This window comes from Alosa alosa, chromosome 6 (genome assembly GCF_017589495.1).
Source record: "Alosa alosa isolate M-15738 ecotype Scorff River chromosome 6, AALO_Geno_1.1, whole genome shotgun sequence".
Taxonomy (NCBI): domain Eukaryota; kingdom Metazoa; phylum Chordata; class Actinopteri; order Clupeiformes; family Clupeidae; genus Alosa; species Alosa alosa.
Window position 1 is genome coordinate 1,400,989 of NC_063194.1, and position 16,182 is coordinate 1,417,170.

Consider the following 16,182-nt stretch of genomic DNA (forward strand, 5'->3'; position numbering starts at 1 on the left):
AAGTATGAAAATGGGATGTTTTTAGAGGAAAAGTTTTGTTGCTGGACCTATTCAAACTGCCCTGCAGCTGCCTTCATCATGTCTGACTATCCCATGATGCTTCGCAGTGTGGCAGCCGCGGCCAACAGCTGACTGGAGGAACCCGGGTGGAAGTGTAGCTCGTGGACCTGTTCTTGGAAACGGGCTTCATTTAGTACCGTAAATGTTTTACGTGTGAATTGTGCCTTCGGCGCCATGATATTCTCTCGGAATATCTTCTCCTGTGAGATATGAGGTAGCATTTGTTGGTAAGTACCTTAGATAATTTAAATGTGATATAAACTGGGATAGCTTGCTAACGTTAGCTAGCTGGATAACTGCTAGCTCAGAAGCTAACAGTGTTGCTTCTTTTGTTACCAGTTTAGCTAGCGTGGCTAGGTAGCCATAGCCTTTAACTTTCATTTACAATATCAGTTGATGTGACTAGACACCTGCACTTGTCGTCCTGATCCCATTGTATTCAGTGATGCCTGAATAGACTCTTTACATTTTCAATTGACTTTATTTTTAATCAGACATTATAGAAACAACACGTAACTCTAAACTTATTGGGCAAGAATCAACTCCGTTTTCTTCCTGTTTTGCTCTTTAAATGGGTTTTTCTGCTAAGACACCGGTCCCCACTTCAAATTTGTTATATCGATTGCCTTGTGTTCTTCTCATGTGTCTGACTGCTGCCGACCCTATTTTACACTGAATGGGTCACACCACCACAGATGTATGCAGTCAATGTTAGAGTTCACACTATGGATGCGCTGTCTCACTAGCGACACACAGTGTTCTGTCAGTTCCTTCCCTTAACTTTACCTCAGTCACCCAGTTTCGCCAGTCTCGGGGTTAACGTTATAGCAACGATTAATGATTTTATTTATTTATTTTTTTAAATACATTTTGACGTTCTCAATGATTTTGACACTTCCAGTTTTAACATGGTTGGAGGGAGTTAAGTGAAATATCAACAGTAAACTAAAATGCAAAGTCTCATAATGTCTTTTTTTATTGATTGATATTGACACGTTCACATGTTATGTTACAGTTATGGAACCTCTGAACCAGTCAAACCTGATCCATTGTCAAGATTCCCTTCTGCCAGCTTTGGATCTTTCAATGAATTTCAAAAAAAGCCACATTAGTTCAAGATCCACAGAGGCATTGGTGAAAAAGCCGACTTGGTGTGATCTTGGCACAGCTGGCCAAAGTCCAATGGGTTTTTCTGGTGTCAGAGCAGAACATAGTATTTCCCAGCCTTGTCCGCAGACTCCAACACAGGATGACCCAAAGGTTGCTCACAGGAAACCATTTGATACAAGTCCTCGTTTAGGCTCCCAAAGCAGGTCTAATGGACACCTGCTTGCTAGTCATTTTCCCTCTGTAGTCTACAACTGCAAGGCAGAACTACCGAAGAAAGACATGGTCAGGAACGCTGATCAGGAGGTGCCACGTCACTCAAGTAGACATCCCAGGGTGAACCACCAAAATGGACTTGCCAGCCATTTGCCAATGCCAAAGGCTGCTGGGAAAAATGCAATGGGCTCCCTTGGGTGTAACAGTAATCAGACCAATTCTTCAACACCATGGGTGTCTAAATCTGTATGTCCCTCAAAGGGCTATAAGACTGTTGTTGAAAGTAGTGTTGGTACTCCTCCTAAGCTGCCATCGCATAATGTCTCATATCAAGCCATCACTTCACAGGGGCACAAGGTCAGCCCGATTCATAAAAAAGTAATGGTTAAGCACATTGCTGAGGTCAGACATTCTTCCTCCCCTGTATACATCGAGAGTGATGACAGTGATGTCGTAGAGGTGCCTGTGTCCAACTATAGCAAAAACACCCCAAGTCCCCAAGTATCCACGAGCCCACAGCTATCAGCTTGTGCACAGACTCATCATAATAACCACACTAACACAAATAGCACTGGTTCTTCAGGAGAATGTGGAGACGATGCCATGTACATTTGGGCAAGTGAATACTCTACCTCAGGGGTTTTTGCTGCACAGCCCCCAGAACCCACATCCTGCAATGCATCCTCTGACGAGGACTTTGGAGCCCCCTGTGAAGTGACAACAGTGAATGCACAACCGACACCAAAGCAGCAGAAGACCAAGAGCCCTGGACAGGCTAAGGCCTCGGCTGGCAAAGTCCCTCCTGCCAAGCGCAAGCGGAAGAAGCATCGCCAGGCCCCGTCATCTTCCTCCTCCATGTTCGCGCCCCAAGAACCAGAAATCAAGCTGAAATATGCCAACCTGAGCCAGAAGGAAGAGAAGAAGGACAGCCGGGCGGACGCCAACTTCTGCCCCTACGTGCGCGTTGAGGTCAGGGGGGTTTCCGCCTGCACCGTGGTCAACTGGCAGGAGGAAGAGGAGGCCTTGCGGAAGAAGGGGCGCCAACGCTCCGCTGCGCCGCTAAGGCCTGCTGCTCAGGCCACAGGGACGGTCCCTAGCACCTCCTGCCTGCGCCTGGGCCGCCTGAACGCCGACAGCAGAGGGATGCCCACACAGACCTGCAGCCTGTGCGGCTGGCCCGCGAACAGCATGGGCCTGGGAGACCTGCACGGGCCGTACTACCCCTCCAAATGCAACCCGCCCTCGAAGCTGCTGGACCAGTGGGACCCGAGGGAGGTGCAAAACACAGAATGCGCCGGAGCCAGTCAGGGTTCCGTAGAGAACTCCCCAGGGAATCCCAGCAAGAGGCCCCGCAGAGACTGGGCCAAAGACGACTGCTCCGAAGCTGCTGCTGTGTTGGTGGCGGACCGGAACTCTGGCGAGCGCTGGCTGCATGAGGATTGCAGCATCTGGTCTGCAGGTGTCTTCCTGATCAAAGGGAGGCTGTACGGGCTGGAGGAGGCCATCAGGCTCGCGGAGGAGACTGTGAGTTAAAACTCCGCACTTAAACAGAACACCTGTGGAATAGCGCCCAGTAAAGCACTTTTGTGAAATAGTGTGATGATTTCCTTACATTCAGGCACATCCATATTTGGATTTTGTCTATTGTTTTATAGCTTTAGAAGGTACAAAAGTAAAAAAAAAATACTTGTACAAGTATGTATTTTAAGGTCAGGGTCCAAGTTCTTATATCATTGCATCATGTATTCTGGTGGAAGTTGAGTGCCCTTACGACGTGTCTTTTCTGCAGGTTTGTTCATGCTGCCACAAAGTGGGAGCCACACTCGGCTGTTTCTTTAAGGGATGCTGCAATAAGTACCATTACATCTGTGCCCTGCAGTCAGGTGAGTGTGGCACGCCAACGAGCCCACAGTTTATATGGTCACAGTCTCACTGGAGCAAGCGTGCATTTGAAAAGAGACAAGGGCACAGTTTGGAAACAGATAGATATGTATTTTTGCAGCGTCAAATTGTGTGATTAAAAAGTTGTGGGTTCACCTAAAATTTAAAAAGTTACCCATACGTAACCAATTTACAAAAACATTACGCACCCACTCTTTCATCCACCTAAAACTGGTAAATCAGGTCAGCATTTACATAAGTCACAAAAGACAGGTCACGGAAACTGTCTGTTGTTTTTTTGTTCTTCCTGTGTGTGGGAGGCACTTCTGGACTGTCTGGCCTCTTCTTTGAACTGGTTTGTCTGGCTGTCTAAATGTGACCGTGTGAGTGTGAGGGAGAAAGAGACTTAAACGGGATGTCTCATTCCTGTTATCTAATCCATACATTTCTTTTTTTTTTTTAGGCTGTCTACTGAGTGAGGACAACTTTTCCATGAGATGCCCCAAGCACAAGGTAGGCGTTTTTGACATATATTACTGTATACACCTGATGCCCCCTCAACTTACCTAGACCCACACAGTGTCACTGTAATTGTTAAAAGTCAAGTCATTTACCTTCATTGTGTAAAATAGAAATGTAAAGAAACAAATACATTAAGAAGATCTGAAAGCAAGAAACAAGGGCAAAATGTTTCAGGGAATTATATTGGGAAACATTGTTTTTTTTATTATACATTTAGTTTCTTCTAAATCCAGAAGCATTATACCACAATAAAATACTTGATGGCCCTTTAATCACAATGTTAGGGCATGCCACAACAATAGAACATTTGAACATTGTTCAAATGGTATTTCTTGGGTCATTTAATGATGAATGTGGTGTGATGAAGTTGTCAGGGAAACAAGGACCTGGTTGGTTGAGGGATGTAGATGATTCAATCCTCATTCATGCCAAAATGTCAGCAGTAACTTTGATTCATTTAAACCGACTTTTAGATTAAAAAATTATCTGACAGCCAGAGATAATGAAATGTGAGCCAGTGTTAATCTCCGTCTCCTCCCCAGAACAAGTCGCACCGACCTGTCACTAGATGACGAGCAAGAGGAGACAGGGTGCCAGTGAAGGTGTGTGGGTGAGCTTATTTCTGCACTGGTGGCTGGAAAGCCGATGTTCTTTCCTCTTTTAACTAATCCTTTTTTAAACAGAATGACATATGTATAAACTATTTTGACATTTAAAACAACAGCACTGTCACGAACAGCATTGCTTATGAACAAAGAGTTTATGTGAATGTTTTCTCGGCATCTTGGGTAATTTGTCAGCAAAGAATGCTATTTGGAATATGAGTGCATTTTGTATTTATTTACATAAAAGGCAGGCAGGAAAAGATTTTCTAACATCAAGGCCTGTAGTTAAGCGTCACCGCTGCCATAGCTTAATTTTGAGGAAGACACAGTTTGACACGATTGAGTACATTAACACTGCAAGGTTTCCTGAAGAAATCCATTCCTACTCCTACATGACAATATTAATTTGTGTACCGGTACATTGAAAAGAGAAGACAAGAAGGAGAGGCTGCTGCACTTCTTTGCGACTACAGTCGAGGTGCTGTGTAGGTGCAGTAAGTACTGCTTCCATCATCAGCAACCACAATGTTAGGAAATGTCAGTAGTATGTCATTAAATAATATAATTATATTATTATAAATTAGTATAATTAAAATCTAGGGGTGTCATGCATCTTGTCAGTAGAGAAATTTCGGCAGAAACCTTAGCCTGGTGCATTACTGCACATACAACTCAGGAATGTTGTTAAAGGTTGATGAACTAAGCATATATCTTGTTCATCTAATCTACAAGAGACCTAAACTTTGAAAAAGCTGGGCCAAATGAGATCCAAATAGAATCACCAAGCAACAGTATATGCTACTGTACATGCATAACTGTGTTGTCAATAGAAAGCTCAGAATCTCTACAATCGATAAGAAAATCTCAAATTACTGCATTAATATTACTTATTAAATTAAACATGTAAACTAAAATATGGCTCCAAAAATGTATTGGGTCCTTCCGTGTCAAGTCAGACAAAATCCAGGAATAGTTTTTGCTCAAAGCTCAAAGTCTACCTAATACTTAGGACCCAAAACTAAGACCTGTAAAATATTTCTGTGAAATTCCAATGTTTTCATACATTTTTTCACACTTGATTTTGTATCATTTTTACACTCAGAAATGCCTTATCTTGGAGGCCATGATTGGGCATTAATTTCTTGAAAAGTATTATTCTTAGTCTGACCAAACTTTCACATATCACATATATTTTCAAGTGCCAACTAGCTACCCGACATACCAAGTGCTTACTAGCTACCCCACATCCCAAGTGTGCCTACTAGCTACCCCACATACCAAGTGCCTACTAGCTACCCCACATCCCAAGTGTGCCTACTAGCTACCCCACATACCAAGTGCCTACTAGCTACCCCACATACCAAGTGCCTACTAGCTACCCCACATACAATTTTAATCCTATGAAAATGACCAAAAAACACAACTTCCCCATTAAATGTGGAGATCTCGAATATTGGTACAACATTAAAGGTAGTATCAGCGATAGCGGGGTAACGTCACTTCTGTTGATGTTCAAACAAAACAGAGAGCTAGCTCGCTACTCCCTCCCCCTCCCTCCCGTGCAATTGAAACTCTTCTAAACGCCAAGATCTCGGCCGGTTATTGGTTGAAACACTTTATTTTGCCTTTGAGTGGTTGCCAACACTTGTTGGTAGCAATTGTTTTTGTGTACAGATCTCGGAGCCTAGGCTGCCTACAGAGACGTGTTTTTTTGATGGCCTGCTTATGGGGCAGGCAGCTAGCAGATCATTAGGGAAGATTAGAGGATCATTTATGTTTGGGCCTTTTTTGGGCCTGAAATCGCTGATACAACCTTTAATAAAATATATTATGTAAAGAAAAAAAATAATGATTCCAAATGCGTACGAAAACAAGTTTATACTACCCATAATGTCACTCTTTTTGCACTTTTTCCCAAATCTACAACAACAACCTTATCTGATTTGACACAGAATGACCCTATTAGGATTATTGGCATATATTATTTATTGGCATAGTATTTGTCCTGTCAAATTGTAGAGATGTCATGCGTCTTGTCTTGACTTGCAGTCAGATGGGTTGGGCAAACAGTCGCCGAGGAGCTACTTACCCCATTGCCCACTGTAAAATGTGACCATAAGGCCATCCTTAAAAAGTATTTTTGTTTGCAGTAACAGCCAAAAAAAATAAAAAATGGGTCGGTAGGTAGGTCAATATTTTTTTTTTTTTCAAGATTCAAAGTAAAAAAAAAAAAGTACAATTTTGGTCATGGTGATTACGTAGGGAATGAATTTACACAAATGTGCATATCGTGGCCGTAACTGACTGGGTCTTCAACCCGTGCCTTCAGGCGCACCATTGCAAACATCATTCTAATGCAGGTTATATAGACCAGCCTTTCTCAAACTTCTTTGACCTGAGGCCCGGTCATGGCAGACTTTGGGGTCATAGGGCTCATCTACATGTACCCAGAAAGAAGGCTACAATAGCTCTTGGCCACGTTATATTGAAATTTGACTATACACTGTATAGCATTGAGTATTGTATTATACAGTCTCTGCTCTGTTTCTGAGAAAGTTCCAAAAAACAACGTCGTTCTATTAAGTTTCGTTAAATAAATAAATAGCCTAGGCCATAGTGTGACATGCGTAAAACCAATGGTGTAGAGATGACGCCACAGGGTTTTATTTAAGTGAGCCACATTTGCATGTAGGCAATTTATATTCACAGTACTTGGGCCTACTAAAAATATTATTTTATTGCATTTGTATTGGTTGTTTAGAGTAAAAAAAAAAACAATCGGTCGGTATTAACGCAAGTTTACAACCGGCAAGTCGGTCAGACTAAAAGGGGAAAAAAATAAATATTTGAGTCGGTTCTAAATTGACAGGGTCGGTCGGGTTACGGCAAACAAAATATTTTTAAGGATGGCTTAATTACCTTTTTTGTGATTATTCCTTTATTAAATAATCCAAAATACCATTTCACCTTGTTTTGTTTTGGTTCTGGGGACTACTATTTTTTCAGTCGACGGTTTCAGTATATCTAAGGTCTCTAGCAGGTATGGCATTAGCATTTCTGCAAAGTATTTAGGGCCCAAGCCATTTAGTGTCTTGCATAAAGTAAGTAGGAGCTTGAATTCAATTCTGAATCTTAGCTGGCAGACTGTGCAAAGACTTGAGGGTTGGAGTAGTTTGCTCTCTTGGCAGCCTTCTGAGTTAACTGTACCTGTCTGATGGATGTCTTGGGGAGGCCAGTGAGAAGAACGTTTCATTAGTCAACCCTGCAGAATATGAAAGTGTGGATGAGCTTTTCTAAATCCTGCCTAGAAACAAAATCTCTGATTTTAGCTATGTTTCTGAGGTGCCAAAATGGTGATTTGGTGATGACTCATGATTATTGAAATTAAGATTCCATTTACATTTATTCATTTAGCAGACACTGTTGTCCAAAGTGACTTAACATTATGTCAACTAGGGATTACATTGTCCCTGGAGCAACTTGGGCTTGGTCAAAGCAGGGAAATTGAACCCACAACTCTCAGGCTATTGCACGCTAGCCCAGCTCCTTAACCACTACTCTAACACCGCCCTGACATGTGTACTCATCCAAAGTGCCCTAGATTCTTAAAAGGCACCAATTTTCGATCTTTCTTCTTTGTTTCTCAGTCTTTGTCAAATGTTGTGGAGGTTATCACAGAAGCCATTCGTTTTTAAGTTATTATTGATCTGGTTAAAAACGTCTGTCTTAAATAATTTGAAATGGGCCTTGAGAGAAAGTGGAATAGAACATTATGTCCAATATTTCAATATGTGGTTTAATGTTCTGCATTATGTCCAATATTCCAATATGTGGTTTAATGTTCTGCATTTCTCATTAGTGGGTCACTTTGATACTAAAAGTATGATTCTATAATGACTGTATGATATCTGTACTGTCCCTGAGTATATCTGTGTGTGACTATGTATTTAGATAAGCGGGAATATTATGACTTTACAGTATTTCACTGTCCTGCATGGCTGTGTCAGTAGCTATCTGCTCCGGATTGCCAGGTTGCCACTAATCAGAGTCTGATTCAGTGTAGTCCACGTGAGATGGGATGACCAACGCCATCTCCCGTCAGCCTGGAAGGATGCTTAAACCCTATTTCCTTGTCTAGTTAGAGCAGCTGATAGATATTTAGGTGAAGTCATGCTGTCTCTCCCTTGATGCGCATCATTGAAAAATAAACTCTGTTCCTGATTTTTCTTACTATTGGTCTGACTGGGTCTCTATTCATCTGTGGTATCAAAATTACCATCAGCCTGTAGTTGTTAACTGACTGAGAAGTCAAGGTTTCTTTTCTTCAGGAGAGGTTTGATACCTGCAGTCTTACGTGAGGCTTGGAAAATGCCTGAGGTTAACATCTCACTTCTCATAATAACCCAGTCAGACAGTAAAATATAGCCATGTGGACCTCCAAGTGGATCGGTAAGCTGGCCTTTTAGTATGACATGACGAAGGTGTGTACCAGTAATTTTATGCAGTTGATATGGTAATTTTTGGCAGAGAGTGGACAGAAAGACCAACTCATCTAATTGCCTCTGTGGTCTACCTTGCAAGAGCATTTGCGATAACTGAATAGAGCTGAATAGAGTCAAGAAAGGAGTAGCTCAGTCAGGTCACATAGGAGTAAGCTCGCTATTCTCTTGACCAGCATTTCAACCAGTCTTTTTAGAAGGAAATTTAGTGCATTTTGGTAACATAACCCAGCTTTAGTGCTATAACAGTTTTAGAGAGACTGTGAAATCTATACCTCCCAAAACAGCAGTTTGATACTTCTTCAAGTCACTTCTGACTTGCTATATAATAATAGTGATAATAACAATATCTAAAACTAGATGTACCGCATAGCGGTACAAAATATGACCGCCGCTCAGTCCTGTACATCCGTTCCGCGAAAATAAATCACACTTCAATTTGTCTCCATATTTTACTCCATCCCCCACTCTTGAAACTTTTGTGTATGCTTGTTTGGCATGCCTGAGTGTGTGTGTGCGGCTGCACAGAAAGTACCCTACTGGTGCTGAAAAGGTGAATAGATTGTAGAATAGCCAAAGAAGATGTAGAATTGTTATAAAACCTTTAAAATCTCTAAACAATCACAAGTAGGGCAGTTCATCACAGTTCATCCATTGCAACTGGATTGATGAAAGGTCACTTACACCTGTAGGCTACATTGTATTTGGGAAAAGCAAAAGGTATCAGCATAATGTTATTTATTTATTTATTTTTATGTATTTATAAACAAAAACATCTCTGTCAGTTCCATGCCGTTTTCAACAGCTATCAAAAACAAAGGTCATTTTTGGATGGATGGATTTTTTGTGAATGTTTCTTCTTCTACATAAGATTTTAGTCATCTTTAGTTCATGTAATACTTTTATTGTCAATGCACAAATTAAGTAACAGTAGTCTGAAACGTTATTGTTAATGCACAAATTAAGTAACAGTAGCCTAGTCTGAAACGAAATGCTGTTTTACATCTAACCAGTGGTGCAAATAACTGACATGTCCAAATGGGCCTTGATGAAATGCGTCGCTAGACTGTTCATACACATTTTAACGGGCCAAAGTTGAAGAGCTTTTGTCCGTTATTGTTAGTGCAAATATAGGCTGATTCATGTTCCCTTGCATTGTTTAACTGAGGTCCATGGCTAGTCTGGCTTTCATCAGACCAAGCTCAATCTTTTAAGAAATCAAAAAATAAATAGCGGGCAGATCAGGCTGGGTTCACCCAGCCTAGTCCATAGGCACCCGATATTGTTTAATTTTACGATTGAGATATACACGCTCTGGCTATTCTAAATGCAAAAATGCATCAGGGAGTTATGACAAAACGGTAACTAACAAACTAGATCCTAATAGAAAGTTGTTAGCTTCCCTAAGCTACAGGTAGGATTATAAGGTAGGCCTATTGACAACATAAATTGTCAATAGGCTATGCTGGCGACACAAATAAAATCTCCTTTGGAAACCAATGGCTTACGCCTTACAGTATCAAGCGGACTTAAACTGTCATATCGTGGCGAAAAGTTGTAATAACATTCACGCAGCTCCATGAGTCAAGGAAAGCCTTGATGAAGTAGCCACTTCTAAATGGGACCCACTACACAGTAGCTTAAGGTGTTTTGCTAAAGCAGCCATAATGAAATGAAGGTGTCATTGTTTGGATACTTCACACACCTGCTGGCTAAATGGTGCAAAGACAACAACCTCCTGCTAAATGTCAGCAAGACCAAGGAGATTGTTGTCAACTTTCAGAGAGGCCACAAACAACTGCCACCACTGTCCATCGACGGAGATGCTGTGGAGAGAGTGAGCAGCACAAAATTTCTGGGGGTGCACATCAGTGACGACCTCTCCTGGACCACCAACACAGCATCACTGGCGAAGAAAGCCCAGCAGCGCCTCTACTTCTTGCACAAATTGAAGAAGGCAAGTGCCACGCCTCCTGTCATGACTACATTCTACAGAGGGACCATCGAGAGCATCGTCTCCAGCAGCATCACAGTGTGGGGCGGAAGCTGCACAGATCAGAACAGGAAGACCCTCCAGCGCACTGTTAACACAGCTAAGAGGATCATTGGAGCACCACTCCCCTCCCTGCAGGACATTTACACCACCCGCCTCACCCGCAAAGCACTAATGATTGTCAAGGATACAACCCACCCTGCACACAAACTGTTCAGCCTCCTGCCCTCTGGAAAGCGGTACAGGAGCCTCCGCTCCCGCACCACCAGACTGGCAAGTAGCTTCATCCACCAAGCAATCAGGATGCTGAACACTCTACCCACTCTCCCATCACTGACAGCCCCCCCCCCCCCCACCCACCAGCCAGCCAGGAACCTAGGAAACTAGGATCCTGTCTACCCTAACCCCCTCCCCCAACACCGCCCTGTGGAACTGCACTGTGACTGGCGAGCCCTAACGTGTTGCTGCTTCACATCAAGCCTGATATACTTGAAATTACTGCATACTGCATATCAATGTAAATATACAGGTCACACAAGCACAAGTTTAAACTTCATGTAACTGTTAAGACTATATAAATATACAACACAACTACCTCTATTTTTTTTTATATATATATGTCCTATATTTCTATTTTGATACATACATGTTCTATATTTCAGTCTTGCACTTTAATGTTTATCGTCTATGGCTATGTCTATAGTATGTCTATGTCTGTATTTAAAGCATGTCTATGTCTGCATGGGAAAGTAAGAAACGAAATTTCAATTCTTTGTATGACCAGTGCATGTAAAGAAATTGACAATAAAAGCCGACTTGACACACGTGCTTTTTAATTTCACAGACTACAACTACCAAGCTGTAATCAAAGCACATCGATTCCCCTCTCACACCCTGCACGCACTTAAAGCAAAATAAACAGGCGTCTCAGTCTCACGCATGTATAGGCAAAACTGTATCAGACCCGGTGTAACGTTGGTAAATCTTCCATTGCACAGAATGATTTTTGTAGCACGCAATAAATGACAGTCGAAAGATACAAACAGTGCTGCTATACATTTGCTTGGTATAACCGCATTTATAGTTTTCTACAAATGCAATAAATCAAATGCCTCCATCACTCAACCAACGCTAACGGTAACATTACCTAGGTCCTTATTGATATTACAAGATTAACGTACCTGCAGTAAAAACCAAGCATGTCCGATAAACATCCTCAGATTTATTTCGGCTTCAAGAAGAAATGAGAATTACACTTCATGTGAACATCGTCCTATCCTTATTAGATGTTAAAGCTGCGGTAAATTACAGTCCTTGTATGAAGCGTCCATTGTTTTTTCCAACCCACTTTTAACTTCCAACAAAATTACGCCTCACTGCAACGATCGCCATCTAGTGGACAAACGACTACTTCTCGCCAATACTGAAAATGCAGCCATGATGATGATGATGAATATTTATTTTGGCTTTCTTTTTTTAATCCTTCTGATTTTCATTTTTTACCGGGGGCAAATCACAAATGAGTGATTATGAGTCAGGTTGATGTGGGCCCTTGAGACCAACATACCATAAAAGATTCACAGAGAACTGTGTCTGCCCTACCCTCCTTTCGGGGGTCCAGTCCAGCGGGGGCTGCAGATGAAAACTTAAAAATGACGGTTCCATGCTATCCATGTGGGGGTACATGCTCACCAAGTTTTGTGTACCCGGTCTTTCAGTGTCCCGGGAATCCTTGTTGGTGTACGTCACTAAATGTACACATAAATTATTTTATTGTAAGGCCCCCCATGAACGAAAAGTACACAAAACTTGGCATGCATTCAGAGGGTGTCATAATGATCCTACACTTTTAATTTAGGTGCAGTTTTGACCTTGTCAGCCAGAGATATTGAGATGAAAACACCTAATTTTTTTGCTTTTTAATTTTTAACTAGGTGGCTATACATGAAATAAGTGGTAATGGGATGGGTTGACATGCCCCCCTTAAGACCAACATACAAAAAAAGGTGGACCTCCTAGGCCCTCACGGTTCTCGAGATATTCACAGAAAACCTACAGGCCAGTTGGTGTATAGTAACATAAATTAATTTATTGTGTGGCCCCCCATGAACGGAATTCCACAAAACTTGGCGTGCATACAGAGGGTGTCATAATGATCCTACACTTCCAATTTCGTGCAGTTTTGACTATGTTAGGTCACAGATACCTTCAATTACACCACCTCATTTTTACTTTTTGTGTTTAACTAGGTGGCTATACATGAAATGAGTGGTTATGGAATGGGTTGACATGGCCCCTTGAGATCAACATACAAAAAAAAAATGGTCCTCCTAACCCCTACGGTTTTGAGATATTCACAGAAAACTGTGTCTGCCCTACCCTCCTTTCGGGGGGTCCAATTCAGCGGGGGGGGCTACAGATCAAAACGATGGTTCCATGCTATCCATGTGGGGTTACATGTCCACCAAGTTTCGTGTACCCCAGTCTTTCAGTGTCCCGGGAATCATTGACGGAAATTTGGGCATCGCGAAAAAGAAAAAAAAAAAAAAAAAATGACTAAACCTGATTGCGCGGCCGGTCATAATAATTTACATCAGCGTTGAATGTGATCTGAAGTTAACATTGGAACAGCACAGTTGGGACGATGCATTCACACTGTATCTCTTCTACAGGTCAACCCTGTTTGCCATGAAGCTGGTGACGCGGTCCCTTACCCCGTGCCTTCAGCGCAGCACACAACCTGCAGGGATGGCTGAAATGGGTCCTCCGCAAATGTTTACATTAATTAATGTGATGATTTTTGAAATTGTTTTTTTTTTTTTTTTTTTTTTTTTTTAAAAAAATAGGTTTACAATTTTCATAAGGACCAATGGAGTTTGGGACTTTTACTTTTTTTTATTTGTTCCCTTTCCTGGTTTGTGGCTAGTTTAACTGGTGTCCATTAAGGCCGTATATGAGTCAGTACTCGGACCTTATGGTCATCAGATAGAAAGGCAGAAGGTTAATTCTTTTTTAGTTTTAAACCGATTTTGCCCTTGAGGTCCAACTTTTTATTTGTAATTTATTTTGTGTTTTACAAAAAAAAATGAGAATGAGTAGAATGAATGAATACGTGGGACCCAGACCCTTGTCATTGATGTGAAAATATTTATTTCTTACTTGCTTTTTTTTTTTTAACATGTGTATTTATTACTTGAGAATCAGTGTGAGGGAGGGACCTTTGGAATATTGTCCCACGGAACCTTTGAGTTGCTGTTCACATTCCATCTGCTGCTCACCTTCTAATGAAATGCTGCATTGGCATCTGGGCTGGGCAGATACATCTGTTCTATTTGCCGCTACTCAATTTCACCATACTCCTCGTGCTTTGCAAATAAGTTGGATTTCAATAAATTCCTTTATTACTTAACTAGTCGTGGTGTGCTCTTTGGCTGCTGGCCTCATCCCCCATGTTCGGTGTGAAGTGTCTGAAAGGCCTCGGTGCGATGTTTTATGTTCCCTCTTCAATAAGCCATCAGGATGGAGGGCTGTTGGGGGAGGAAGGGAGCAGAAGGCCCTGCCAGGATGTTCTTCTCGAACGGGGGCGCTAGAATAGCCCTCCCATCTGGGTTGTAGTGGCAATGGAGGGAGAAGCCCAGAGAAAGAGACGGATCCCCATATGCAGCCCTGTTACCTGCTCAGCATGGCATTGCGGTTGGAAAGTGGAACTGCACCCTTAAATGGGTTTTTATGAGCTGTAAACTAAATTATATGACTGAGCTGTGGTGACACATCAGAGCTAGTTTTAACATTGTTAGTATTTAACAAAGTTAGTATTTCTATGGAAATTTGCTGGTGAATATCATATCCAGATCAAGACCTCATTCAAGAGTTCACACCCCTTCCTCAGCCCAGCTGGGGAGGAAGTTATGCTTTGACTATTTCCCTTTTTTCCCCATACAGGCTTGCTTAATCAAATATATTCAATCAATATATCAAATAATTTCAATATTTGCAATTCTCATTGCAGCTCAAATATAGAGCCAATATGTGGTGTCTCTGCTGCCAGAAAGTTATATTTTTGGACCCTTCATTTGGTGCTGGAATGTTTTTTCATACCATACCTTACCTTTCCGCGCAGAGATACTAGTACTTTCATTTCCACCTCCCAGAAATCTTCATTGTGTTGAAATCTCCCTGAAGCCATTGTTTTTTTGGTTTATGACTCATAATACCCTGTCCGACCTCCTAGTTTTCATGCAGTGCTAAGCTGCCTGTAGGGCTTTTCGTGCTATATTCAGCATCAAAAGCAAGAGAGAGAGAGAGAAGGAGAGAAATATTTCTGAGCTGAGTGCAACTGCAGGAGGATAGCGATTGTCACTCTGACCTGTGGATATTGTATGTTCCTTGTATCCCTCATCACCTCCTTTGGCATACTCAGAGTAGCACGTCTTCTTTTGTCTGACTGAAAAAATAGCATGGCATCTGGTCCACATCCATATGTAGGATCTGCCTCTTACTGTGCCTTTATGCAGACATATTTTGATCTGTTGCCCTGCCTTGAGAACCAAAAGACAACAATTTTATCATCAAAATTCTATAGCTGATGTTTTTAGTAAGGTCCCACCTTTGAAGGTTTTAGAATATCTTATTAGCATAGATTTTAAAAAACATTTAAGTTTCTGTTTCTAACACATAGTGCTCTGGCCATTAAATAGCCTTAGTTGCGGAAATGGCCTTAAATTAAACAAACAAACAAACAAACAAACTGTGCCTTTATGCAAGCAAGTTGCTCTTTTTTATGTATTTGCCAATCAATATGAACCTGTGCATTTAATCATTCGCATTGCCTTATTTTGTTTCTTAGAATAGCCTCTAAAAGACCATATGGAAAGTTGCTACACAAAAGAGGGGTTCCATATGTTCACTTGGAGAGAAAAGTACATCCTCGGTGACTCATTCACTGTTTTGGTCCATTTTCTGTCTGCATTATTCCACATTTTAATGTATTAATGTTTACCATATTAACTCCATTTCGCTTAGCCTGATTAATGTATTGTCTAAAACAGTCATCCCCACCCAAATGAAACCTATGCATAATCTATCTTCGAGATTAATTTTGCAATGTAATTTAATTAATTCTGCAATGTACTGTAATCATCAAGTGAATACTATGGAAAATCACTCTATTGCACCTGCCAGGGCCCTTTGTATGGTTTGCTTGACTGTGATTGCTTGACCCTGTTGGCCCTGTGCTGCAAAATCAATTGAAAATTCAGTTTATATGTTTTGACATTTCTAAATGCAGGGCATCATCCAT

The 16,182-nt window shown here is 41.5% G+C and overlaps 1 protein-coding gene across 2 annotated transcripts; it reads left to right on the top strand.

Annotated features, from left to right (window-relative positions):
- Window positions 1–108: 108 nt before the first annotated feature.
- On the top strand, window positions 109–14,272 carry LOC125296095 (retinoic acid-induced protein 1-like). Of its 2 annotated transcripts, none has more exons than XM_048245773.1 (6): window positions 109–287; window positions 1,076–2,907; window positions 3,173–3,266; window positions 3,728–3,777; window positions 4,329–4,396; window positions 13,556–14,272. In XM_048245773.1, the coding sequence occupies exons 2-5, from the start codon at window positions 1,078–1,080 to the stop codon at window positions 4,356–4,358; spliced, it is 2,004 nt and encodes a 667-aa protein (XP_048101730.1). In that variant the 5' UTR covers window positions 109–287; window positions 1,076–1,077; the 3' UTR covers window positions 4,359–4,396; window positions 13,556–14,272. The 2 variants fall into 2 exon arrangements, with proteins under 2 accessions (XP_048101730.1, XP_048101729.1); XM_048245772.1 differs by having other exon boundaries at window positions 4,329–4,388.
- The last annotated feature ends 1,910 nt before the right edge of the window (window positions 14,273–16,182 follow it).

What these genes read in the sequence shown, in the direction of transcription:
- LOC125296095 (XM_048245773.1), top strand. Translation starts at nt 1,078, where the DNA reads ATGGAACCTCTGAACCAGTCAAACCTGATCCATTGTCAAGATTCCCTT. An exon ending in TCAGGCTCGCGGAGGAGACT is followed by an intron (nt 2,908 to 3,172) that starts GTGAGTTAAAAC and finishes TCTTTTCTGCAG; the next exon opens with GTTTGTTCATGCTGCCACAA. An exon ending in CATCTGTGCCCTGCAGTCAG is followed by an intron (nt 3,267 to 3,727) that starts GTGAGTGTGGCA and finishes TTTTTTTTTTAG; the next exon opens with GCTGTCTACTGAGTGAGGAC.